This window comes from Panthera tigris, chromosome C2 (assembly GCF_018350195.1).
Source record: "Panthera tigris isolate Pti1 chromosome C2, P.tigris_Pti1_mat1.1, whole genome shotgun sequence".
In the NCBI taxonomy this organism is placed as follows: Eukaryota; Metazoa; Chordata; class Mammalia; order Carnivora; family Felidae; genus Panthera; species Panthera tigris.
Window position 1 is genome coordinate 54,439,005 of NC_056668.1, and position 27,653 is coordinate 54,466,657.

The 27,653-nt window shown below is 35.8% G+C and overlaps 1 protein-coding gene across 8 annotated transcripts in view; it reads right to left on the reverse strand.

Annotated features, from left to right (window-relative positions):
- CD47 (CD47 molecule) overlaps window positions 1–27,653 on the reverse strand; it is a 47,419-nt gene that overhangs the window by 1,684 nt on the left and 18,082 nt on the right. Inside the window, exons 3-11 of one of the 8 annotated variants that reach the window (XR_006222072.1) lie at window positions 24,961–25,050; window positions 22,470–22,523; window positions 12,233–12,340; window positions 10,746–10,838; window positions 9,380–9,472; window positions 8,467–8,559; window positions 5,613–5,659; window positions 2,510–2,541; window positions 1,097–1,121 (exon numbers count right to left, since the gene is read on the reverse strand). Coding sequence is in view for 4 of the 8 variants with exons in the window: in XM_042998624.1 (XP_042854558.1) it covers window positions 453–485; window positions 1,097–1,121; window positions 2,510–2,541; window positions 8,467–8,559; window positions 9,380–9,472; window positions 10,746–10,838; window positions 12,233–12,340; window positions 22,470–22,523; window positions 24,961–25,050 (621 nt within the window). In the remaining 4 variants the exon portion in view is untranslated. Of the gene's footprint in view, window positions 1–452; window positions 486–1,096; window positions 1,122–2,148; window positions 2,242–2,509; window positions 2,542–5,612; window positions 5,660–8,466; window positions 8,560–9,379; window positions 9,473–10,745; window positions 10,839–12,232; window positions 12,341–22,469; window positions 22,524–24,960; window positions 25,051–27,653 lie in introns of all 8 variants that reach the window. The other 7 variants (XR_006222074.1, XM_042998624.1, XR_006222071.1 and 4 more) reach the window with 7 other exon arrangements.

Consider the following 27,653-nt stretch of genomic DNA (forward strand, 5'->3'; position numbering starts at 1 on the left):
ATGGTTACAACTGAGTCCCTAGTTGGAAAAGCAGAGATATTAAGTCCCCATGAATTAAATGCAACAAATCACCAACACAAGCACAAAAGAAACCCTGTCAAGATGATAAAGATTTGTGCCAGATTATCTATGTGTCTTCTAAAAATCATTTTTAAAAGTTACAGGCACCAGACATTGTAGCTGAAAAATGTTTTTAAAAAAGCAGTAATTTCTCTTTGCTACAAGCAGTAAGACTGGAAAGTCTGATTAGTGACACCCTACAGCTTTTATATCACTGGTTTTGCAACTTTTAAGAGTAGCTTTAAGTTTTATAAATCAAAAAATGTAGACCTTTATGATTTGACAGTGTCCCTTTTATATACAAAAAAAGCATACTTTAAAGAAGCCCTTTTATTTCTTTTCAATGTTCCTATTTTAATCAATCTATAATTGCAGGTGCATTTTACACTTACCATCATTCATCATTCCTTTTGATTCTTTAAATGCTAAGAATTAGTAACAAGCCAAGCAGTTAGTAAGGTTCAACAATTAGAAATCATTTCTAAATAAATATGCAGTAATATCATGCTAACTATTCCACAGCTATGAAGACAAATTAATTTTAAGTCTATTACTTTATTACAAAAGCATGTCTGTGGCTCATATCCAGACTCTCAAAGGAAACAAAGTCAGTTGGGAACATAGATCTAGGTTTAAGGAGAAAGAAAGTGAGATGCTTGGGTCTCACTACATGATGACAGTCTGTATCTGAATTTGTAAATCAGAAACTGAAATTAATTGAGATTCTTTTCTATCGGCTAATATAAGGCAATGGTCTTCTTGCCTAAGTATTGCTTGGCCAGTGCAAGCAAGGACTGGAGAGATACTGAGGAGTGCGTTTTTCTTAGAGATAAGAACATTACAATAGTAATACTCTTAATTATTATTTTAATTATTATATTAATTATTATAATCAAGAAAAGAGAGGTCAGGCAAGAAAAAAATGGGATTTTTTTCCCCAGGCATAGATGGAGCATTCTAACTGCTTTGGGGCCAGTTCAAATTATCATCTGGTAATGGATCAAGAAGAATATACAAGTTTGTAATAACCACATACCATTAAGGGGTTCCTCTACAGCTTTCTGGAAAATATTTAAAATATATTTACGTAAAAATAGAATTTATTTCATGTCCTTTTATACTAAAATTTATATATGCTAACATTTAAACTCTATAGTAAAGAGTGAATCCTATAGGCTAAAAACAAAGTAAGGCAATAAAAGTTAAGGAAACAAAGATTGCCAAGTTTACCTGATAGTTTAATAATAACTATTAGTCTTTTAATATTTTTCTACACAGAATTTCCCACCCACTCTGCCTCTTTCAGTTCAAGAAATTCAAACTTCTCAAAAAAAGTGCAAACATAAATAGCAACACAATAATAGATAATACAGTTAAACAAGGGGGGAGACAAAAACACAATCATTTTCAAATCATGCAAGTTTGAACTCAGTAACAAGGAAAGAAAATGTGTTAAGATTTAAGGGTCCAATGGTTGGATTATCTCTAACAGAGGCACTTTAAACACTGCTGGCTGTTGGTGACCAATGTAGCTACAGCCCCAATCTTTTCAGAATAAACACCCATGGAAAGATGCACCCTCAGGCCCTCCTTGCCTATTAGGCATGTCTGTGGAAGCTTGTCAGACTCAGGAGTATATGTAATCTTCACTTCCTGCCACAGACAAGAGTCTCAATTTTGGCATTTCAGATAGAGCTACTATTATTCCTTCTAGGAAGGTGAGTACAGTATAGTCCTCTCCAGGTCTTCTTTCCATAAAATAGTTCTTGGGCCTGTCACATGATAATTCTCTACACGGGTTTTTTCACCTGCTCATTTATCTGGTTTATTTCCTAATTTGTTCCTTTTCTTGGAATTTTCTTAGATAGTTTTTAAGGTATCCAAGATAGAGCAAAAACTATAGTACAGTTTGGAGGAAGAAAAATGCTTCTAAAATGAGGGAAGAAGGGAAATTAATCATAATTCAGAACAGATATATTTCAGCAATATGTACATTTATTGCATAGATTATTATTTTTAATGAAATCAATTTCATACAAATCTCTCGCTCTCATTTTAAAAGCCTGAAGTAACATTTTGTATACCTACATCAAATGGAGCCAATAGGTGAGGCAATATACTGGAATCAGCTTCCTTCAGCAGAGATAATAACCATTATTCTTACACAGAAACTTTCCAGTTCTGAGAAAGTGAGAAGTCACTTGAGAAATTATTAGCACAATGTTAAGGAATCACTGATTCTGTCCTACTGCAACTAAAATGACCAGATATATTTTAAAGTAAGTTGGATCTACTCATGCAAAAGTCATGAAATTACTTCAGTGTTCTCTTAATCTGATGGTATACACTGAACAGAGAGCAAAAGGCTTTAGTATCTATCTCAATTATCATTTCTCAGTCAAAACCATCAACTGATCATTCCAAATTCATTTAAGAAAGTTTAACTTACCCTAGGAGGTTGTATAGTCTTCTGATTGGAAGCTGATATAATTAAAAATTGAGAAAATAAATTTAATACGTTAAGGCAATATAATGTTTAATCTCAATGACTATTAATGGTTAATTTCAAATGATTTTATGCATTGATAGAATATCATGATCAAATGACCCACCTACATCAAATAATAAACCAATACATTCTCTCATTTGTACAGGCTATATTTCTCCTAAATCAGCCATTTGTTATACTTCTTGGTGAAAAATGCTGTCTATCATCTATTCATCCCCACTGTGGACTCTATACCCCTCCCCACTCAACCCAGCCAGAATGTGGACAGAAGGTGGCAATGACCAATCTTCACCTCTACTCCACTGCCTGCCCTTATTAGCTCACTGTTCTCATTCCTTGTGACCCAGTCTTCTCTTCTGCTTCCATCTTTCCAGTTTTCAACGCTCCAAATAGCTAACAAACTGAAAAAAAATATTCAGATCCCTCAGAGTTCAATGAATTCTCCCAGCAGTTAGTTTTAGCCACAATCAACCTCTTCTCCAAGTATTCTTTCTCAGTTTTCCAAGTTACCCTTTGCACTGTTTCTGAGTGGACTGGTTAATGAAGGAATACAGAAAGAGACAGGGGAAAGACATTTACTTCAGTTGCATAGGGAGAAAGAGAAAACTTCATTACAAAAGCCAAGTGAGAAGGACCCAGCGCAGCGGAAGCCAGTCCTAAATCAGAGTCCTATATGTATGAAAGCATGAACCAGCAACATCCTGTGAACAGGCTGGTGGGAGGGTAATGCTATGGGATAGTCAATTACATTATCCTTGGGCCTGAGGAAGGCTGGAAGGCTGAATTTGCTTGTGAGCTACTGATGCAGGGCCCCAGAACCGCTCTAGTGTTCTGTGCTCTTTACTTACTACCATTCCTCCTCCACATTCACCCTTACCAAGCTTCCAAAGCTGATGGGCAATGGGAGTGAGACCCCACGCAAGGACAGCCAATGTAGAAACCAGCCAGAAGCCAACAGGCTCTCTCAAACAGAGACCATGGTGACTAACTAGCCTGAAAAGTTTTTCTCTCCTACTGGGACCTGAAGAGGAGAAAGAGAAAGTAGACCAGAAAGTTGGTGATGGAAAGGAAGGTGACAAGGAGACAGAAAGCAAGCTGGGAGAGAAGCTCAAAGATTAGAGACAAACATAAGAGAAACTACCAAGGAGAAGACAAGAACAAAATATAAGATGAGGCCATAAAGAAGAGGATGAGCTCTTAGGGGAAGAACCAGAAAGGAACTCACAGTATAATCTGCAGATGAGCACTGACTAACTCTTGTTACTCAGAGGGCAACACGATGATTCAGTTTGTAGAGATGTATCAGAACTTTCTAATTCCTAAATGGCTTACTGTCTCAGCCCCTGTGAGGTCTGGTTATATCTCAGCTCTCAAGAGATCCCCATCTCTGCTAGTGTCACGTGTGGCTTTAAAGTAAATCTCCCTTACAGGAGGCACGGGGGCAGCGGTGTGGTCCTTGCAGCCAAACAAAGAAACCACTTTCTAAAGTAGTATGGAGTGAAATGGGTTGGGAATATGGGTGAATCACATTTAGCAGCCTCTCAAAAGAAGCCAAGCAGAATTACAGAACTTCATTAGGGATCATCACAGTAGTTACATATATATACAAGTCACTTCAACTAAACCATGACTCTATGTTCTATCAAAGAAAAGAAAACTGAACAGCTGTGCAAATTTTTGACTGGTAGCGCGAAGGATCAGAGGTAAGATTTTAGAGCTATATTTTTGAAATCATAAATTTATTTACCAGGATTAACATTAAGAACTTCCAAGTAACTCCTTTTCTATCCTAATAATGTGTAAAGAATAGTTTCTGAGTTCCAATTCTCAGGTCCAAGGAACATCACATTTTGGCTAGACCGTTCTGGAAAATAAGAGCTGTGCTCTCCCTAGTAGTAGTATAAAACCCAGAAGTGCAAAAGCTAATTTGAGTTTTCACTTGAGTTAATTCTCTCCCACACACATATGACCGAGGTGACAAAATGGCTGTGGTTTATCTGTTCTTACCATGCCTAAGGCACTACACACATACATACATATGTGTATATGTGTGTGTGTGTGTGTGTGTGTGTATGTAGTCACATATATATGTAGTTTAAATACGTATATTTATTTATTTTTAAGCCACAAGCTTTAAGGATTCCATATGAGCCCCCTTGCAAGGTTTCTTCCTGATTTGTTCTTCTCTCCCTGAAACATCTGATGACATGACACAAATATATTTCTACGTTTTGAATTTTCAGAAATATTTTTCCTAGTGATAGCAGACCTACCTCTTCCTAACATCCTAACAGTGAACTATAAAATATCACTTATATATATTCATTCCATGTCATTCTAAAACAAGTGATATGTTGTGATAAATCTGGTTTTTGATTACTAGTAGGTTGATTTATAACAAAACATAATTATATGTCTTTATACTGAACTGGTAATGGCTTAAAAAAAAAGGAAAACAAAATGAACAAGTATGGACTCTTATAAATAATGGATATAAATGCCCCATATAATCAACAAGCCTAATTCTAGTGAGTTTAGTTAGCAGTATTTAATTTTCTATGTGATTCACATTATTCTTGTTTCCAACCCCAATTCATTTTGTAAAACTTAAATACTTCCAGTAAAAAAAAAAAAAAAAAAAATCCAACAGCTTAAAAAGACCATAAAAAGTGAAAGTTAAAATCTTACTTCTAAAGTAACAATTAAGGCTACAAATTTAAACTTGGAAATAATAAAAATAACAAAGTTAAAATTCTCATAGGGCCATTAACTTACTCTTAAAAAAGATAGCTTGGATTTTAACAACAACAAAATCTGAGAATTTTATTGCATTTAAGTCAAGACACATTCATTAAGCTTTTCCAAAACAGAGCACAATGAGTAAAATTTATTTTGGAAACACAATTACTTGCCTCCTGATAAAAATGCTAAAATTTGCAACCTTAATGTTACATATACTGATATTTACACACTCAGATTATATAAGAAAAACACACTAATTTTCCTATTCTACCACATTATCTAAAGAGCAACTTTCCTGTACCTTTTCTCTTCTTGCCCTTCAACTGACCGAAGGTGTGCCTCTGAATTCTGGCATTAGACAAGTTGATTTGGAAAGTTAATTTAGAATATTCTCAAAATGTCAATAAAATTGGACTAAATTCTTAACATATAAATATTTATATGCTAAACTATGATAAAGAAAAAACTGGGGGAACTCTTTTAGGATTTTACTTTCACTTCGATTTTTCACATGAGAACAGTATGTGTGTTACTACACTGGTTTCCCAAGCTTCTTTGGGAGATAAGCTATGGAGAAGGGAGAGACAGGACCCAGGAGGTGGTAGCTAGACAATGCCTATTTCCACCCGAGTCGGCATTGCAGACCTGTTGGCAATTCTACTGAACATCATTCTTTGTCAGACATGGAAGGCATGGGGAGCAAGGCAATAAAAGGGGAGGATGATCCAGGGGTGCCTGGTGGCTCAGTCGGTTAAGTGTCTGACTTCAGATGAGGTCATGATCTCACAGTCCTTGAGTTCGAGCCCCATGTCCGGCTCTGTGCTGACAGCTCAGAGCCTGAAGCCTGCTTCAGATTCTGTGTCCCACTCTCTCTTTGTCCCTCCCCCACGCGCGTGCGTGCTCTCTCTCAAAACTAATAAGCAAACATTTAAAAAAAGGGAGGATGATCCAGACAATGAGGAATAAACAGAACAAAGAGCCATCAAAGACACCTAATACTACATCATGTTGTAGGAATACTGAGGAGAACATTGTATTCTCAAACACTCACACAGAGCAATGTAACTAGCAGTATCAACTTCAAGAACCACACAAATGGGGACTGGAATACTCAACAAAAATAGAATATGTATCAACATTCATAATGTGATGCTCATGATAGCTACTACCATTGGGCTGAGAGGTCTTCATTGTATTTTATGGACCTGTGAGTCATGAACTAAGAAAATTTCATTGAGGAAACAACTCTGATTTATGAGAACACATAAACCAAAGATAGGGAGATTTTAGTTAAGTATTTTGTTTATCTAACAAGCATTAACTAGATAGGGACAAAAGAATATGTAACAAAACTGAACTCAATGATCAGTCAGCAAAAGCTGAGGTTAAGAAACACAGGTAAAGTTTCTTTGACAATATTATGTAAGCCATATGGAAAATTATTTGACTAACAATTCAAGGTTCATATAATTTTTGAAACACAGTAAAGTTCACCTAAAGCAGAACACTGATTTTTTTTTTTACTCTATTATTTGGCAACTTTTAATTATTTTGACAAATTTTTAAGAGTCTGGTTTACTGCTTAAATTAAAAAAACCAACTTTTTTAAAGGGATACTAATGTAAACCAATTGCAGGGAACATTTTTAGCTTAAATCAGACAACATACTACCTAAAAGCATCTGCCTCTATGTATAAAAAATAAGAATTTATATAGACATCTGTTATTTGAAAATTGGCAGATTAAATATGAAATTCAAAAAAATTAGCTAATTCCAACTTACTAACCATTTATTTTAAAGGTAGTAAAAACAACATGGAAGGATCCAGAGTGTATAAATGCTAAGTGAAATGAGTCAGTGAGAGAAAGACAAACACCATATGATTTCACTGATATGTGGAATTTAAGAAACAAAAACAAAGGAAAAAAGAGACAACAAAAATAAGATTCTTAATTATACAGAACTGGTGGTTACCAGAGGGGAGGTGGGTGGGGGGTGGGGGAAATAGGCAAAGGGAAGTAAAAAGCACACTCCTCATCATGAGCACTGAATAATGTATAGAACTATTGAGTCATTAACATTGTGTACCTGAAACTAACATAACACTGTATGTTAATTATACCGGATTTTAAAAATAAATAAATAAATAAATAAATTAATTAAAAGGTAGCAAAAGCCTAAATTTTAAAGCTCCATGTTTTTATTATATTCGTTTCATTGCTGTTGTTGTTGTTTTGGGAGGTTTTATTTTATTTTATTGTATTGTATTTTTAATTTTATTGAAATCCAAGTTAGTTGACATATAGTGTATTAATGGTTTCAGGCATAGAATTTAATGATTCATCACTTACATATAACACCCAGTGCTCATCCCAACAGTGCCCTTCTTGGTACCCATCACCCATTTAGCTCATCTCCCCTATTCCCCTTCCCTCCAGCAACCTTCAGTTTGTTCCCTATATTTAAGAGTCTCTTAAGTAAAAATATTTTAAAGTCAAGTAAAGTCAAAAGACACTGTTCTTTTAACAAAAGTGACAGATTTTGAATTTCAACCTGTCTACTTAGGGGAGCCAAGGTCTATAAACAATCTGCAAGAAGAGCAAGTAACAAGTAGGTCTCTCATAGAAACAATGGGACAATTAAAAATCTTTTTCTATTAAAATGAATCTTTGCCCCACTTCAGGCTCTGTGCTGACAGCTCAGAGCCTGGAGCCTGTTTCAGATTCTGTGTCTCCCCCTCCCTCTGCCCCTGTCCTGCTCACACTCTGTCTCTTGTCTCTAAAAAAGTGGGTAAACGTTAAAAAAAAAAAAAAAATTAAAAAAATAAAAAAATAAAACGAATCCTCAACATTCTCTCCCTTTAGCTAGTATAGTCTATACATTCTAAAACATAAAGCCATTTTTTAAAAAATAGTTTATAATCTAAAATTTTCATTAATTCATATTACTTCTACCCTCTTTCATTACCTCCAAATCATTCCAATTTTATTATTTAAGAAATACAGCTGCATTCATGATATATTCTCGTTTTTGGGAAAACTGAGAAATTTCTTTAGTCAAACCGTAAGAGCCAATCAAAGCATTACATTCATTATATTTCAATTATATAACTGAAATTCTCGGCACAGGCTAACAAAAAATAAGATTGACTTACCAACAAGTTTCATATAAACTAATCCAAGTAATTCTGCTAGAGCTATAATACCCAAACCTGAAATCAGAAGAGGGCCGTTCACTGGGGTGCACTCTGTAAAAACAAGTGAGATTTTACATTAAAAATCTACATGAAATAAGTTATCTTTTTAAAAGAACAAACAACAATAAATCAAGTTTTAAGGAGAGTAATTCTTTTTCTAATTATTAAGAAACAAAAACTACCTACATATATTCATCATTATTAACTCAGTGAAATGCCTCCAAATTATTAAAAGACAAAAGATTTTGTTTGCATAACATGTGCCTTATCACATCAAGACTAATAGAAAATAGTGTGTAAAGCCTTAAGTTCCAACCAATTAGAGGCTGGTTATTTAAAAAATTCTCCCACAAATATAGGCACAGCAGTTTGGCTGCTAGAATAATCAGCCCACAAGCCATATACAGCCAATATTCTCATGGCAATATGGAAAGCACTATTCTCAGTGGGGAAAAAATGAGAGTTAAAAAAAGAAAGCTCACAAAGCCCACAACACCAAATGCTGGCAAGGATGTGGAGCAACAGGAACTCTCATTCATTGCTGGTGGGAATGCAAAATGGCACAGCCACTTTGTAAGATAGGTTGGCAATTCATTACAAGCTAAATATGTTCTTAACATAACAACCCAGCAATCACACTCCTTGGTATTTACTCAAATGGAGTTGAAAACTTATGTCCACACAAAAACACGCACATGGATGTTTATAGTAGCTTTATTCTTAATCATCAAAAACTGAAAGCGGCAGGATGTCCTTCAATAGGGGAATGGATGAATGGATAAAGAAGAAGAAGGAGAGGAGGAAGAAGAGCTCTGTCCAAGAGAAATCTGTAGTAAGAAAAATTGGGATGAGAGAAGAACGTAACCCTTACCTGAGACACAGAGGCTTAGTCCAACCACAGAGAGCACATAGCCCAGTACCTGAAGGATCAATATGGCGATGGTGAAGGAAGACATCCAAACACCTGAAGAAAGAAAAAGTGGGTTGAGAGCATTTAAGAAGCAATCATACCGACTTGTATTTTGTGCAATCAAAAATAATATCCGGTGACCATAGACTGACTCTGGATTTCCTTATGAGATGCTCGATTCTTTCCCAACGATCTAAACTTTGCCTTTTCACACAAGTAGTCTGTTCCAGAGTCACACGTTCAGCAGTCTTTTATTTTCACAGTGAGCTGAGCTGGACTGGTGCTTTTTACCCCAAACCTTAGAACAATGCTGCTTTTACCACATTTGTGCATTTTACAGTATGAATGGCTATTATGCGTGACTTCACCACATGCACATAAAATTACTCTAGCAAAGAGAACTATTATGCAAAACATGCTGCTGTAAACATCGTAACCTCTGTCTCGTGTGCCTAGATCCGTGATTTTATAACAAATTAATAACTTTCCAATGTACACCAAGCCAGAGATAAGCTCAAAGACCGAGTTAAATGTGCAAATAGGAAAAAACAGACTGTAATAATAACAAAAATATGTTAGTGATTGACTCCAAAAATGCAGTGAAGATTATACCAATTACAATTTGGATACCTGCATCATCTTTTAAAACTACAATGTTGAGATTTGCCAATAACTAAAAAAGATATATTTCTATTTATAATTGATAACCCTAATTTGTAGAACTATTTTTTAAGACAGGCTTAGCACAAGAAGAGAAAGGGCATGTTTAATGTCTACTTATAACTTGAAAAAACTGAAATAAAAATATGAAGATAATCATTAAGAAATTATAGGGGCGCCTGGGTGGCGCAGTCGGTTAAGCGTCCGACTTCAGCCGGGTCACGATCTCGCGGTCTGTGAGTTTGAGCCCCGCGTCAGGCTCTGGGCTGATGGCTCGGAGCCTGGAGCCTGTTTCTCATTCTGTGTCTCCCTCTCTCTCTGCCCCTCCCCCGTTCATGCTCTGTCTCTCTCTGTCCCAAAAATAAATAAAAAACGTTGAAAAAAAAATTTAAAAAAAAAAAAAAAAAAAAAGAAATTATATAATTTTAAAAATCCACTGGCTAGCATCAAATATATATGAAAATTACTTTTTATTAAATAATAGAATGGCCTGAAAACCTAAGCTACCCTTAAAATTAATCCACACAGGGAAAGTGTTACTAAGAACATAAGCCGACTTTTAAGTTGTGAAAAAAAGAAAAAAAGAAAATCATACAAGAAATATTTTAACCAAAAATGTTTTCAAAAAGAAAAAGGTAGACAAAATCATGCTATAACATATACTTACCTATCATAAACACACAGTACTGAAGTAATATTAAAATCACTGTAGGAACCACAATTAAACCAAGTCCACAAGAATTCTTTGTTGAATATTCACCTGTTAATAAAAATAACATTAAAAATATTATCCTGTGTACTTCCTACTTTACAGGAAGTTAAAGTACTCAAAGTTACGAAGTGTATTAATCTCAATACTACTCTTACAAACTGCAAAAGGTTCAAAAATATATTTCTCCCAAAACTTCACACAAAACAACTATTTTTTAATTTTATGTTTTAATGTTTTATTTATTTTTGAGATAGAGAGAGAGCGTGAGCAGGGGAGGGGCAGAGAGAGAGAGAGACACAGAATCCAAAACAGGCTCCAGGCTCTGAGCTGTCAGCACAGAGCCCAACGCAGGGCTTGAACTCACAAAACGTGAGATCATGACCTGAGCCGAAGTCAGACGCTCAACCGACTGAGCCACCCAGGCACCCCACAACTATTTTTTTATTAAGACCAAACTTAAAACATCTACTAAATGTCAACATCTAAGTCTCAACATGTGGAAACCTTGACTTGGCTTTGCCTCAACTACCCACAGAATTCCAGTGAGAAACTTGGGAGTCCCTCTTACTATTCCCTTTACTTGCTGTGTTCAATCTGTCCCAAAGTCAAAACAGTTGTTCTTTCAAGTTATCTTCTCAACTCTTCTCGTCCTCCCGGTGTCCTAACTCCAGAGACAAACAGAGCTGCCAAATTTATGTTCCTAAACAGTACACTGTACTGTATCTAGCTCCAAAGCAATGACAGATCTCTCCAGTCTGCACTGTGGGTCCCAGCTCATATCTGCCATCTTTCCATGTGCTGCACTCCCTTTCTTCCCCCTTCCACTCCCATCTTCCAAAAACAAGTGGTTTCAGATAGAATTGTTTCCTACACCCATCCCCATTTCCAGGTCTTGGCAAATGAAGTCTGCCTCTGCAGTGGGGTGAATGATGGCCCTAAAGATACATCCACCTCCAAATCCCTGGAGCCTGTGAATATTAACTTCTATGGCAAAAGAATATTACATTATATAGCAAAGGATGATTCAGTTAAGGATCCTGAAAGGAGGAGTTTATCCTGGATTATCCAGGTGGGCCCTAAATGTAATGACAAGTGTCTCTGTAAGACAGGCAGAGAGAGATTTGACAAAGACACTACTGAGGCAGCAATGGAAATTATGGTGCCATAAGCCAAGGAGCTATAGAGTGCCAGCAAACATCAGAAGCTAGAAGAGGCAAAGAATGGTTTCTCCCCAAGAGCCTTAGGAGGGATTATGGTGTTGAGGACATCTTTAGTTCAGCTTTATGGCCTCCAGAACTGTGAGAAAATTTCTACACTTTTAAGACACCCCCTTTGTGGTAATGTGTTATAACAGCCCTATGAGCCCCCGCCCCCATCCCCCAACCGCCCCCGGGTCCTCATTTCCATCAATCCTGCCTCACTCATATAACTGTGTATCTTACCTGGGACAAAAAGAATGGCTCCAACAATGACAGCTATAGTGAGCACTAGTCCACCAACAAATAAAAGAATGGTTTTCTCCTTCATGAGACTGGATTTATATTTAAGCGCTTAAAAAAAAAACACACACAAAGAATTATATGAACCCAATCACAAAAAGTAAAGCCATTTCTGTAACATATGAAATGCAGAGATAAACTGTAACTTACTGTAACTGAATAATCTTTGAGGAACAACTCCCTCCTATCATGTGAAGCTACCTCAAATCTTTTTCATAAGTCATTATCTAAATTATTGTCATGGCAGTATAAATATGGATACTAAATTTAAAGGTGATGCTTTATTCCCCTATATTTAAAGAATGAAGGTATATACATCAGGCTTTCTAAATTAAAGCATTACTAACATTTTGGGCCAGATAACTCTGTTCCATGTATTATACAATGTTTAGTATCCCTGGCTTCTACACACTCTATGTCATGAATGGCCCCTCAGTTGTGTCAATCAGAAATGTCTCCAGACATTGTCAAATGTCCCCTGAGGAACAAAACTGCCTCAGGTTTACAATTGATATACATACACTGATGAGAAATAACCGGGTACTTAGTAAAACATAAAATTAGGAAAGCATTTGGAATTCTAGATTGTTTTGAAAAAGTAGAATAAACACTAGACACATCAGACCCTTTTGGTATCCTGAGGGTAAAACATGTTTACATTGTTCAATTAAAATAATTGTATAAAAATAAACTACGAATACTCAATAGCACTCATCATATGTGTTCCTGTTTTTGGTGCTAGCTCTATTGTCAAGTATCTAATACCTTCCTTGAAAGAATATAATGGATAAGCCTAAAAATATTAGAGTTGCCCCCCTGAAACAACACAGGTGTTGGGAGCACTGACCTCCCTCACCATCTGCAGTCCAAAATCCAAGTATAAAACTTTTGACTCCCCCAAAACTTCACCACTAATAGCCTATTGTTGACTAGAAGCCTCACTAATAACATAGACAGGTGGTTAATACATATTTTGTATGTTAGGTGTATCATGTCCTGAATTATTTTATAAGAAAGTAAGCTACAGAAAAGGAAATATTAAGAAAATCATAAGGAAGGGAATATATATATAGCATTGGACCATAAAAAATCCACATAGAAGTGGACCCACAGAGTTCAAACCCATGTTGTTCAAGAGTTAACTGTATTTCTTTTGCTATACATTCACCTTTTGAGTTCTGTTTTGGTTAATATTAATTTTTCACCAAGAAAGTTGTTAAAGTAACCTAAAAGGAGGCTGAGTAGCAGAGTGTATGACAGAAATTCTGCTGTGTTTCATACACACAATATTTTCCATGCCATTAATCAATGGGTGACTGAACTGAGGTGAAGATTTTTTAAATGTTATATTTAGCATTTAATCTGCTTCAACTAAAATGACAAACTATAATTAAATATATATATTTATACATTATTAATTATATATTTATTTATAATTAAATATAATTTTAAAAACAACAAATAAACCCTTAAATGACCATAACAAAATCTATGTATAAGGTATTATAACCTAGGATTCCATTATAATCTATAGTTAAGATGTTAAGATACAATGCAGGCACCTGAAGATTTTTTAACTCCCTACCTATTTTAGGTTGTAATCATACTTTAGATTGTAACCTCAACTTTATTCTCTTCAGGGGGAGATGGAAGGCTAAGCAATAACCAGTCCTGAAGCTGAGTAATCAAATCCACGTTCATCAGAAAAGAGAATCAATATGGCAAGTTACCCAAGATTTCATTTGACTCAATCAGCCTTGAAACTTACGTGACTATGATTCAATCATGTTCCTGACTTATTACAGGGCACCAGTGTTCACATCTTCCCTATTTTCTAGGCTCAAACACTGTTTAGGATGAAATTCCACGTATAGGTCACAAAAGGCACAAATATGGTTTAAAAAAAGAAAACTTTCTCTAGACATATGTCAGATTTCTGATTTAATCCCATGCATACTGTTATCTAAATAGAGCCTGAAAGTTCTGTAAAAGGGTTATAAAATAGAAGTTGTGTTTCAAACATACCTCACAATCAATCATTTATAAGAGACTCTGGTTTAATTCAACACATAAAAGAGTTACTAAGATCACGTAGTAAGAATTCACCTCGGAGTACAGTACAAATTCATGCAAAGAGGCAGACATATCATTCTTAACAAAAATAAGAGTGTGAACCTCATATAAAATTCCACCTTTTCAGACTCAGAAGAGCTTTAGGAGAAAAATAATGCCAACAATAGTCACAAAAATAAACCACCACTTTTCAAACCTTTGCATATAAATGCACTACATGTTCAAGATAGCTGTTGTTCCTGTTAATTAGTTCAACTACTACTTATTTTCAAGGATACTATCTTCTTCCTTAAATTAAGTAGCCATTTCTATCAAAAATATCAGTGGAGTCTACTTATGTAACCACAGGCAATGAAGGAGTTCATCTCTATATACCTTTAGTGAACCTATAAAAAGAAATTCTTTTGACTCATTTTCTTGCTCACGATGGTGCCTATGCAGGTCCTACAGCAAGTATGGAGAAAGCACCTTGTTGCTAAGTCAGCTGTCAAAGTTTTCAGTGTAGCTAAAAAGTCAGGAATCTGATATAGATGTCAGAGAACGCAATAATCTCAAGGATCTTTTATTGGTGATTTTTTCTGGCCCTTTATTAAGTATAATTACTCTTATTTATCAAACCTATCAAAACTTTAAATATATCAAAGAAAATAAATTCAAATAATTTCCCACTTAGCATTAAGATAAAAATGATACAATGTGCCTTTTTTTGTAATTCAAATCTAATAGACTTTATTTTCTTTTAATATTCTGACAATTTTGTTTCAAATTTTTATTTCAATTCTAGTTAGCCAATAGTGTAATATTGGTTTCAAAAGTAGAATTTAGTGATTCTTCACTTACAACACCTAATGCTCACCACAAGTACCCTCCTTAATGCCCCTTGCCCATTTATAGCCTATCCCCCTGCCCACCTCCCTCCATCAATCCTCAGTTTGTTCTCTACAGTAAAGAGTCTCTTATGGCTTGTTTCCCTCTTTTTTTCCCTTCCCATGTGCTGTTTTGTTTTTTAAATCCCACATACAAGTAAAATCATATGGTATTTGTCTTTCTCTGATAACTTTCACTTAGTGTAATACACTCTAGCTCCATCCACATTCTTGCAAATGGCAAGATTTCATTCCTTTTGATGGCTGAGTAATATTCCAGTGTGTGTGTGTGTGTGTGTGTCTGTGTGTATCCCACATCTTCTTTATCCATTCATTGGTCAATGGACATTTGGGCTCTTTCCATAGTTTGGTGATTGTTGATAGTGCTTCTATAAACACTGGGGTGCAAGTGTCCCTTTGAATCTGTATTTTTGTATCCTTTGGTTAAATACCTAATAGGGCAATTGCTGGGTTGTAGGGTAGTTCTATCTTTAACTTTTTGAGGAAACTCCATACTGTTTTCCAGAGTGGCTGCACCAGTTTGCATTCCCACCAACAGTGTAAGAGGGTTCCGCTTTCTCTGCATCCTTGCCAACATCTGTTGTTTCCTGTGCTAATTTTAGCCATTCTGACAAGTGTCAGGTGGTACTTAATTGTGGTTTTGATTTGTATATCCCTGGTGATGAGCAATATTGAGCATCTTTTCATGTGTCTGTTAGCCATCTGGATGTCTTCTTTGGAAAAATGTCTTTTGAGGTCTTCTGCCCATTTCTTAATTGGATAATTTGTTTTTTGGGCGTTCAGTTGGATAAGTTCTTTGTAAATTTTGGATACTAACCCTTTATCAGCTATGCTGTTTGCAAATGTCTTCTCCCATTCCACAGAGTGCCTTTGAGTTTTGTTGATTGTTTCCTTTGCTGTGCAGAAGCTTTTTATCTTGAAGTCTCAATAGTTCATGTTTGCTTTTGTTTCCCTTGCCTCCAAAGATGTGTCTAGTAAGAAGATGCAACGGCCAAGGTCAAAGATGTTGTTGCCTGTTTTCTCCTTTAGGATTTTGATGGTTTCCTGGCTCACACTTAGGTCTTTCATCCATTTTGAATTTATTTTTGTGTATGGTGTGAGGAAGTGGTCCAGTTTCATTCTTCTGCCCTTAACTGCAGGCTCTTATCAAACTTCCTGGTTGTTCAGCATAGATTTTTAAAATCTATGTAATTTTAAAAATCAGCACGTGTTAAAAGATTCTCCTCAGCTAAAAGTACTGAAATCAATACAAAAAATAAGACAATAACACTCCTTATGTTTTAAGACTTTATTTTTTTAGTATAGTTTTAGGTTTACAACAAAATGAAAGGAAGGTACAGAGAATTCCCATATATACCCTACCCCTAAACACGAGTGACCTTCCCCATTATCAACATTACTCATCAAAATGGTACATTTTCTACAAAGGATAAACCTATGTTGACACATCCTAATCATCCAAAGTCCCTAGTTTACAGTAGGGGTTCACTCTTGTTGTATGTTCTTGAGTTTATAGAAATGTATAATGACACCTATCCATCATTATATCGTACAGAGTAACTTCACTGCCCTAAAAATCCTGTGCTCTGGCCTATGCATTTCTCCTCCACCCCTAGCCCCTTCCCTGGCAATCACTCATCTTTTTATTATATCCACAATTGTGGCTCTTTCAGAGTGTCCTATAATTGGTATCATAAAGTATGCAGCCTTTTCAGATTGACTTCACTTAATAATACGTATTTAAGTATCCCCCATGTCTTTTCATGGCAACTTGAGAGCTCATTTCTTTTTATTGTTGAATAATATCCGTGTATGGATGTACCACAGTTTATCCACTCACCTGTTGTAGAACAGTAAAGCTGCCATAAATATCTGTGTGCCAGTTTCTGTGTGGACGTAAGTTTCCAACTCCACTTGGATAAATATCAAGGAGCACAACTGCCAGATTATATGGGAAGAACATGTTCAGATTTTAAAGAAACTGCCAAACTGTCCTCCAACGTGGCTGTACCATTTTGCATTCCCATTAGCAATGTATGAGAGTTCCTGCTGCTCTACATCCTCATAAGCATTTGGTGTTGTCAGTATTTATATTTTTAACAAAAACTTATAACCCTAATGCTGCCTGACAAAGGAGTACCAAGTATATGGGGGAGAACTATTATATTTTTGACAATAAATTAGGAATTCTAAAATTTTCCCCTTTTACATATTCTATAAAATAATTAAATATAGCCAGCTACTTCTCAGAAATGAGCGAGGCTGATTAATTTGTTTGTTTTAGAAATATTTACTACGTACCGACAATGTAGCAAGCCCTTTTTCTTAGCTGAAATCCTATCAATGAAATCAAGGTACAAGTAGAAGATTATGCAACAATAATGGTGCACTTACCATGTGATAATCACTATTCTAAGTGCTGGCATTGAACAAAAAACCCAAATACTTCTGCCTCAAAGCCCTTACATTCTAGTGTGTGTGTGTGTGTGTGTGTGTGTGTGTGTGTGTGTGTGTACATGCGTGTGCACCTGTATGTGTGTGTTAGGGGTAAGGGAGAAGCGACTGATGGAATGTTATTCCCTGGCCTTCTTTCCCAGTTCAGTAAAAGGTGTGGGTCTCCTCTAGCCTAAGAAAGCCCCTTTATGTATTTAATCTTCAAATTCAAATGTGAATAAAAAAATGACATGTCCCTCTAACCACCTGAAACAACAGCTAATGTCATGAATAGATAGTCCATTTAGGTTTTCTTGTCTCCTTGTGACTAACAGAAAGGACATACAAGAAAAAAATGCAGGCTGTGGTTGATAAAATATAGTGAAATTACTAGATCAACTTGGAGATCAAATAAAAGCTGTCACCCTAGTTTTCATGATATTCCAAAGACAGGATTCAATATGCCCATACAGATCTACAAAGACCTCAGTCTATCCAACCAACAAACCCCCAAATCTATGAATGCGATATCTGCTCAAAGGCATGACATTTAGATGTTTCCTCTACTGAGTGGTCAGTGAGTTAGCGGTCAGATAAGAAGGCTAACCAGCGAGATGTAATGCATACCAGATTAAGAATAAATCATAAAGGGAGACATGTCTGACTTCATTATTTTCTGACAACTTTAGGAGAGTAATTGTAAGATCTTTTTGGTATCTGTTCAGCTGCAAATCAATATTGTCTTTGATGCAGGATAAAACACATCCAATCACTTTGAAAGTGAAATTACAATTTCCAAATTTTTAATTATTTAATTAAATTACTACTTTACGAATATTTAACATACTCATAAAAAAATAACAAATGCTATGTGAATCTGGTGCTGGAGAAAACAGAGTATGAATACCCATTATAAACTGATTACTTGCCAAAAGGCAAGTAAAGGATTTTATAATAAACTGCATGCACTATCCAACTGGCTTTGATGAAACAATTTGGTAAAAATGAATCCTGACTAAAAATCACATTCCTGGTCTACAGGACGCAGAAATAAAAAAGCCCAGGCACTGTACAGAAAGTACTTTGAATACAGAAGATTAAAGAAGAGGATGTCCAACACAGTAACTTCCTTTCCTTGGTTCCAAATGTTCCCTGATCTTATGGATGGTGCCATAACTTCAGAGTGTATGCAGGAAGCTGGGATGCTTGAATTTGTAAAAAGTCGAAGGAATAACAATTACATTTCTACAAGAGTATACTGCCAAGCTACAGTTTTGTTCAGTTCTTCCTACAATAAAACCAGGGCATAAAAACATTTAATAACACAGTGTGATAATTATGTGGAAAGGACCAAGGGAAGGCACTCTAAGTCCAAGATTAGTGAATGAAATTCAAAGGAAACTTAATAACAAAGTCCTATTAATAGTATCCATCAACCAGGGCACAGAATGATTCTTTGTAATAGTATTTATTGTGCCGATATTTTACCTTCCTGGATAGAAATTTCCTGGAGCAAATTAGTATATATCCTCACTTCTTCAGAATGATTTTTCTGATCTACAAAGAAATCCCCTGTTCCATTACGTTATTTTTTTAGGTGTGCTCACGGTCTAACTACTTTCAGTATCAATAAAATAGTCCTAAAAATTGGATTCAAGGTCTTAACAGGATCTCAAAGCTGTTGTGGTAATTTTCCTTGAATTTCGCAACAATGACTTCTACAGGAACATATAACCAAATACCTCTGAGCAGTAACCAAAATCTTTGTGGAGTAATTTTGAGCAAGAACTAGAAAGTTAGAAAAGGACATGAAAGATGCCCAGAATGCATGAATATGAAATAAATTACAGTGGTCCTCACTTGGCTCAGTTTCAATATGCATGAATTTCAGTTGCCATGGTTTAAATAACACAAATGCCCCCAAATTACAGTAGAAATTTCAGTTATCACAATACCACAATAAATTAACTGAGTACTTGCATGAAGTGCAAACTTCACTGTTATCTCTTCAGTACACAAATCACCCTGTTAATATCAGATGTGTATCATGATCAGTGACCAATCATGTCACTTCTTTCAAAGACTGTTGGTGACTGCTCACTGAACACCTGTTATTCAGTTCATGCACAGACAGCAAAGCAGGTGTTGTGTAACTTCCTTGTGTCCCAGTAATAAATCAGTGTAATACTTTATGATGGATTATCAAAGCAGGAAACAGGCAACAAAGATGAAAGAGTAAAGAAATATAAAGTGGTAATGTTGGAAGTGAAATTCGAATAAAATGTAAATGGCATCATAGAAGAAACAACTGGATGAGGGAATATCAACAATACTGCCATTCCAGGGACTCTAGATATACAGTCAGAGAAACTCAGTAAAAGTGAACTTATTGGCATAAATGGGGACAGTGAGTAGGTTGTGACAAAAGGAACACAGATGTCCCAAGAGCGGTGACTCTGGAAAAAAACTTCACGTGAAAGAAATTGTGGGAGATATTGTGTAACCCTGTAAATGCAAAGGATAAAATGTTGGAAGCTGATCCCAACTTAAAAAGGAGTATGACAATTCACTGAGGCATAAAAAACATGCCTGCTCTGTATTCAAAGTTCTATAATAAGAAGGAAGTAAGTCCAAATGTCCACGGATGGATGAATGGATAAAGAAGATGTGGTATACACACACACACACACACACACACACACACACACACACACACACACCGTGGAGTATTACTCGGCAATCAAAAAGAATGAAATCCTGCCATTTGCAACTATGTGGATGAAACTAGAGGGTACTTTGCTAAGTGAAAATAGTCAGAGACAGACAAATATCATATGACTTCACTCATATGAGGGCTTTAAGATACAAAACAGATGAACATAAGGGAAGGGAAGCAAAAATACTATAAAAACAGGGAGAGGGACAAAACATAAGAGACTCTTAAATATGGAGAACAAACAGAGGGTTACTGGAGGGGTTGTGGGAGGGGGGATGGGCTAAATGGGTAAGGGGCATTAAGGAATCTACTCCTGAAATCATTGTTGCACTATATGCTAACTAACTTGGATGTAAATTAAAACAATAAAATAAAATAAATAAATGGTTAAAAAAAAATGAGGCAAGCACTGTTCCAACTACTCTTGATGAAACACTTTAATTCTCAATGTTTTTGATGTTTCAATTTACCGTCTACTAAGTATTACTTTTTTTCCTTTCCTACTAGTGTTATTACTGACAGTAAAAGTTTTAATGTTTTGACAAAAATGTTAAAGGTCGTGGAGCAATAGAAGTTTTTTGCATTTATTTTAGATTGCTTTGCAAAGTTTCAGCTTACCTGGTCACGTTTATTGTCTCACAGTTTTGTGGAAAGACTCCTTGTAAAAAGTTCAAAGGAAGGAAAAGTAAGAATGTATATGCCTAACTCAAAGAATTTCAGAATGTTAGTAAGTTCCTGATATGGAATTGAATCTTAACCCTGTAGGAACCAGAGATTTTGGTGGATAACACTTGAAACCACTTATGAAACACCTAAATGATAGAAATTACCTGGTATGTTGTCAAAGACTAAGAAAGAAGAAACCTGGAAATCAAGCCAGTACCTTAATTGTCATTAAGGGAAACTGTCAAGCAGGAAACTGTGAGTTGGTATAGTTTTAGAAAAAAACACAAAGTGCCTCAAATACAATACTACTAGGGATTTGTGACTTTGGTTGAGACTCACTGTTTGATTCTAGTAACCTCTGAGCTTGCTAAGCATTAAGATTCTGCTTAAAAGTTTATGAGTTAAAGATAAAGGCAAAGGTATTCAGGAACATTTCCCAGTGAGAAACCTTTGTCTTCAAAACATGGTCTAGGGCTCACCAAGTCCTGGCTTGGCTTCAGCAGTTTAAAAGTCTTCTCAGGCTTCTTCCTCAGTAGGATCAATGGCATCTTGAGATACAGTTCAAGATACATTTCTGGTAGAAAGTAACTCTTTCTCCTAAAAATGAAGGTACAACCTGTTCTTTACTACATGTTTAGCCTACGGGAAGTCCAAGTTTAATCTTGGGCTACCAAAAGACTGACATGCAGAACCAGAAAACCACTGAGGAAAACCTCCAGTGGTCAAATACAGACTATAAATGGTAATCTGAAACAGTTAAGGAGAACTAGCAATCTAGAAAGTGAAAGTCATGGGTCTGAGTTACTATTAATACTTCCGGGGCTACATGATACCACACTGTATAAAAAACATATAACCAAGTGGCAAGTGAAAAACAGAGGGGCTCTCCTGTTTGGTGGAATCTCTAGGCCACAAATAGGAGGTCTCTTAGAAAGCATACCAAAGTAAAAGGTAGACTTAGATTCATAACTATCCCAAAAATGTGACAGAAGGCACAGAACATGCACACTTACATGTCTCCTCAACTGAAATGTGGGTGCTACAAAGCCAGGGGCAATATGCATTTCACTTCCACATCTCGAGCCTATAGCCCATGCCTAGCAATCAGTAGGCACCCTGTCAATAGACATTTGTTGAATAAATTAAAACAAAGTAGGTCTACATTCTGCTCTGTCAGTAATAGTTTCATCTACTCAGTATGTGTACCCACATATAGGTTCACTCTTCATGGAAAAAAAAAGTTCTCAAAGTAAGTTCAAGACACGGAGGCAGTATACTGCAGTGGTAAATAGCACTGGTTCAAATACCAGTACTACCAGAGAACAGCTGGGGGGTTGTGGCCAACTGCCTAACCTACCTGCACTTCCGTATTTTTCTACAAAATGGGAATAACAATGGTACCTACCCCCACAGAGTTCTTGTGAGATGAAAATGTGACTGCAGATGTGCTCCACAGCATCTATCATACGGAGCAAGAGTTCCACAAATAAATAGGTATTCTTATCATAAACACCTTTAAATGTGAGTCCAGACTGAGCGAATCAAATATATAGGTCCTCCTCCACACATACACACACACCCCACATATACTTGTTCTAAGAAGAGCCTAAATAAAAAATTGCCATCAAAATATTTTCTTAGCTTAATTAGCATGTTCTTTAAAATATGATCAGTGGAATAAATACAAAAAAAGAGCATTCAACCTAACACAAAAATGAAAATTAAAACAAGATGGATGCTTTTTTTGTCATCAAATTACTAGCAAAGATTTTAGAATTATAATTATGTCAGGATTAGGCGGTAAAAAAACAGCACCCGGGGGCACCTGGGTGGCTTAGTCGATTAAGCGTCCGACTCCTGGTTTTGGCTCAGGTCATGATCTCACAGTATGTGAGTTCAAGCCCTGCGTCAGGCTCCGCAGTAATAGTGCTTAGGATTCTCTCTTTCCCTCTCTCTCTGCCCCTCCCCTGCTCATTCTCTCTTTCAAAATAAATAAACTTATTAAAGAAACAGATATTCTCATCTGTAGTAATTGATACAAAGTTTCTAGAAAACATTTTGGCAGTATGTATCAAGAGCCTTAAAATACCTCTGCCGTTTCCAGTCTTACCTATCTTTAGCAGAATTACTTTCATAGTATCAAAAAACTTGGAAACATCCTTAATATCCATCAAGATGAGAGCTAAGTAAATTATACTGCATCCATAAAATTTTTTATAGGCAGCTATAAAAAATTTTCTGAAAACCAGGGGGGAAATTAGGATTTAAGTATGTAAGTTACATCAGTCCATATATGGTTTTCTTTCTTAAAGAAAGGTTAACAAAAATACATAGAAAAAACAGAAAGGGAAGAAGAAAATTCACTATAACATACGAATAGTTTATTTCTAGGTTCTGGGACTTCAGATTTTTTTTTTTTTCTCTATAATTTCCAATTTTGTATAAGGGTTCTTAAAGTGGTATTTATTATTTTTTGAGTCAGAAAAAAATTGTAAAGCTTATTTTGTAAAAATAGGGCTGATAGTAAACAGGCTAACTCCTGGTTCAGTCAATGAAAAGTTATGTCATTAATGAGAATGCTATGATCAGCAAACTTCAATCAAACCAAATGCAACAAATCACACTGTTGTGAAATAATTTCATTATCTTAAAAAAAAAGGCTATTCTCTACTTCAAACATATGACATAGGCTTAAGGCCTGGGGCTACCAATAAGGGTAAAGGCTTTCCCTAACATCAATACAGACTGAATAGGTCTTGATGCTGTATCAGTCTTTTTCGTGATATAAAAGACTTACCGAAATCCTAAGAAAATTTCCATAAGAAGTCTAGACACTTTTTTGAAAATAAAAGTTGTGAAATGTCTTGACAGTTGTCACTGTTAGCCCTTTTCTTCCCTTTCTTTGCCTTTTAGACAAAAGTTGAGAACAGCTTTGAAATCACAAAGCATTTCCAGAGTGTGATACATTGAGAAGAGCCCTTAGAATATATAATCAGTCATCTCTCTTCCATTTTCAGATCACTTTAGATTTCTGAGTAAAAGTGAAATTCATGAAATATACAATAAGCCAATCCACTACCACACTTTATTATTTTTTTTACTTTTTTAAAAGTTATAGAATGAAATAAATGAAATCAGCATCATTCACACCTTGCCTCGTATAAATGCTTGCTGGCCTTCAATGACTGACCTCTCACTGTGTGAAAGGGAGATGAGGAATACATCTCACATGTTAAAAGTTTAGAAGTTTACACTGTCACCTCAGAACTTCACTAATTTAGTAAATTTCTTTTACCAAACCAGTAGGGAAATATGGTTGAGTATAAGCATCAACCAGAATACATACTACCTTTTCACCTAGTAGTGACCATTCTACATTGTTAATGCTGATTCTGATATAGCATCAAGATATTCCCTGACAAGTTTGGTCACGTGATTATTACAATAAAACACGATCCAAAACCACAATTTTCCTGTGGCCACTTCCTTACAGAATCATAGTAAGAATGACAACACACAGTTCAAATGGGGCTTTTGATGAACACATGGACACGGACAAGTGCAAACTGGGAAAATAGAAAGTATAATATTCTACCCTAACACTAAGGTGGGCTGTGACCATCTCTTTGCCAAAATAATATGTGTAAATGCTCTGAAAATATTAAACTCTACATAAGTTTGAGGTATTGTTATTGCTAGGATTCCCACCAGTCATTCTTAAGAAATTAAAAAAAAAACACTTATGAATCAAGAAGAATATTAAGACTGTATATTCTTATTTATCACATTATCACACTTTTTAATACAAGTCAGGTAAAATATTTCACTGATATTACCTCCCAGAAATAATCTTTTCATCATTAAAACATAAACAAAAAATAGAAATAAATACTTACTCACAATACCAAACTGTCCCCAAGAAAGTAGTACAGCCAAAATTGGGAAAATGACAATGAGGATATTTTCATTTGGAGAAAACCATGAAACTGGGAAGAAAACAAAAGTCGCAATTAATATTTACTATAATCATGTTAAGTCCTGCCATTGAATAGTCAACAATATATTTTACTGTAAAGATAGAATATAAAAATAATTTATTAAGCTGTGGCCTTAAAATAATTACAAATTACACAAATAATTTACTTATACAACAAATTTTATTTATGAAAAAAGAAGCTAATTTAAGTGTGTTTTCCACGTTTTCCCTAACCTATGATTTGTGGAAGAAGACAGTATGGCACAGTTGAGAACAGGGCTCTGGCTGGCTTGAAAGCTAACTCTATGTTACAAGCTTTGTGACCCTGGACAAAGTCTTAACACCTCTCTGTTCTTCAGTGACCTCAATTGTTAACCCCAGTACAACAGAATACCTATACCCTGAAGGACTGTTGTGACTATTAACAAAGCTAATATGTGAAATGGGCTTAAAACAAAGCTTGACATGTACCAAGTACTCAGTCAACCTTTACTAAAATGATTTAACATTAGGTATTAAGGAAGCTTCTGTTAAGTGGGTCACATGTTACCTAGACAGTGAAAATAACAGTCACACAGTCTATATGAAAGAAATCGTGACATTAAGATATCAAATAACTTGAGAACTTTTTAAAAATTAAATTGAATCATATCTTAACACTAATACACTGATTTTATCATGGTATTTCTTCCCTAACAATAAAGCTAAGCAAATGCACTAAAAACATTTCAAAGTTTGCCTCTACAATGGGGACTTGCTGAAGAACATTCCTCAATACTGCCCAAAGCAAGCGCTGGTGTTCCTCTGAAACCAACCCTATTCATTCAAATCCTCCCTGGCTCTGTCTTTCCATATTGGAGTGTGAAGAATCTTGCGTGCTTTCATACCACCATGATAGCCATACATTTCTTGTGCTACTCTTATGTTAAAACCTGATAAACGTTCGCAATGATCCACACAAAATAACGTTACAAATTCTGTCTTAGAGATATGACCTTTCAGAATCGAGCATTTTGCCCTGTATATACTAGAAACTCAACGGTTTACTGCTGAAGGTTTAATCATGAGATAGTTTGGTGAGTGAATGGAAGACTGTATCTTAAATTTTGCGTTTCTACCAAGAGATGGATTTTTCAGATACTCTGAATCAATACCGTAATTTCCAACTATATTACTGTGTATCTTCCTACACCAAAGAAAACCTATTTCAATTTGGCCAAAATTCCTACCAAGAAAAATCTTTGTAAATTATGCTTAGGTTTTTGTATCTAATGCCCAAAGGATTTAAAAGCTCTATGATCTAATGACCATTCTTAATCTACGTTCTCTATTATTGTGAGTTGTCTACATTAACTTTTTAATTCTCACAATTATTATATGAGGAACTGTTAGCCCCTCCTTAATGCTGAGGGAACTGAGGGACAGTGAACTAAGAATCCTAAGTATCTTAAGTTTTCATGTCCCAAACAGATTTCTGAGAGTCCTCCCCCTACTTCCCCAACAAACCTCCCCCCTAGGGTTTCCCCATTTCATCAGGCCAAAAATCTTATTGTCATCCTTGACTCCTTGGTTTCTCTGACACCCCATACCTGGTCCAATAGCAAATCCTGTGCGCTCTACATTCAAAATACAACCAGTATCTGATCAACATGAACAGTGTATGTTCAAGATGAGCTAACAATGAAATGTTCTTTCACTGACCTCCCTGCCTACGCAACAAAATAATCTCAGAACATATTGACAGAAACCTATTGAGAGATGTGTTTAACCATGGTCTGACCACTCATTTTTCACTTATTTCACAAACATTTATTGAAACTTAAGACCCACTGTGAATTTGGCAAGTAGGACCATGAGCTTGAGCAGGGGAAGGAAATGAAGATCAGACTTTTGTGGGTAGTAAGGAGAGGTCTCTGGGTGAGGAACTGGATCTGCGCCACATAAAGACAGGGAAGAAGAGACACCAAAGGAACAGCAAATTCAAGCAACAAAATGGTGGCCACTGTGGCTAGAATTTAATGATACAAGAGGGGATGGGAAGAGTCTCCTGGGGTAAGGTCATATTGGGTCTTAATAGCTTGTAATAAGAGTTTGGATTTTATCACAAGAACAATGATAAGTGATTCGAAAGCTTCATCCAGGGGAGAAAAATGACCTGATTCATTTAAAATCTTTGCCAGCCACGTAGACAATGGATTAAGAAGCAGGACTGATCATAAAGTTGCTGCAGCAATTGTGTAGTAGCAGGAAAGCAACATGTGATACACAAATACAATCTTGAGTTCATTTTCACTCCTCACATTTAAACACATAACAAGGAACTGTTCCAAAGCAAGGTGATTAGAATGGGGATCCTGAAACATAAGCAATGGCTAGAAGAACCAGGGATTTCTACCTTAGAGAAAAACAAGCTTGGGAGAGAAACACCACAGCCTTCTTCATGAGAGAAATTACAGAATGTCAAGTTCTAGCTTGACTTAAGTTACAACTAGAACTGCCTACTAATAAACCAAGACCTTTGGGAAGGAAGAGAGTTTCATCATGTCACATGTTGAGGTAAAATGTCTGAATGACCAATTACCTGGCATGTGATAGAAGTACTTCATGAGTGAG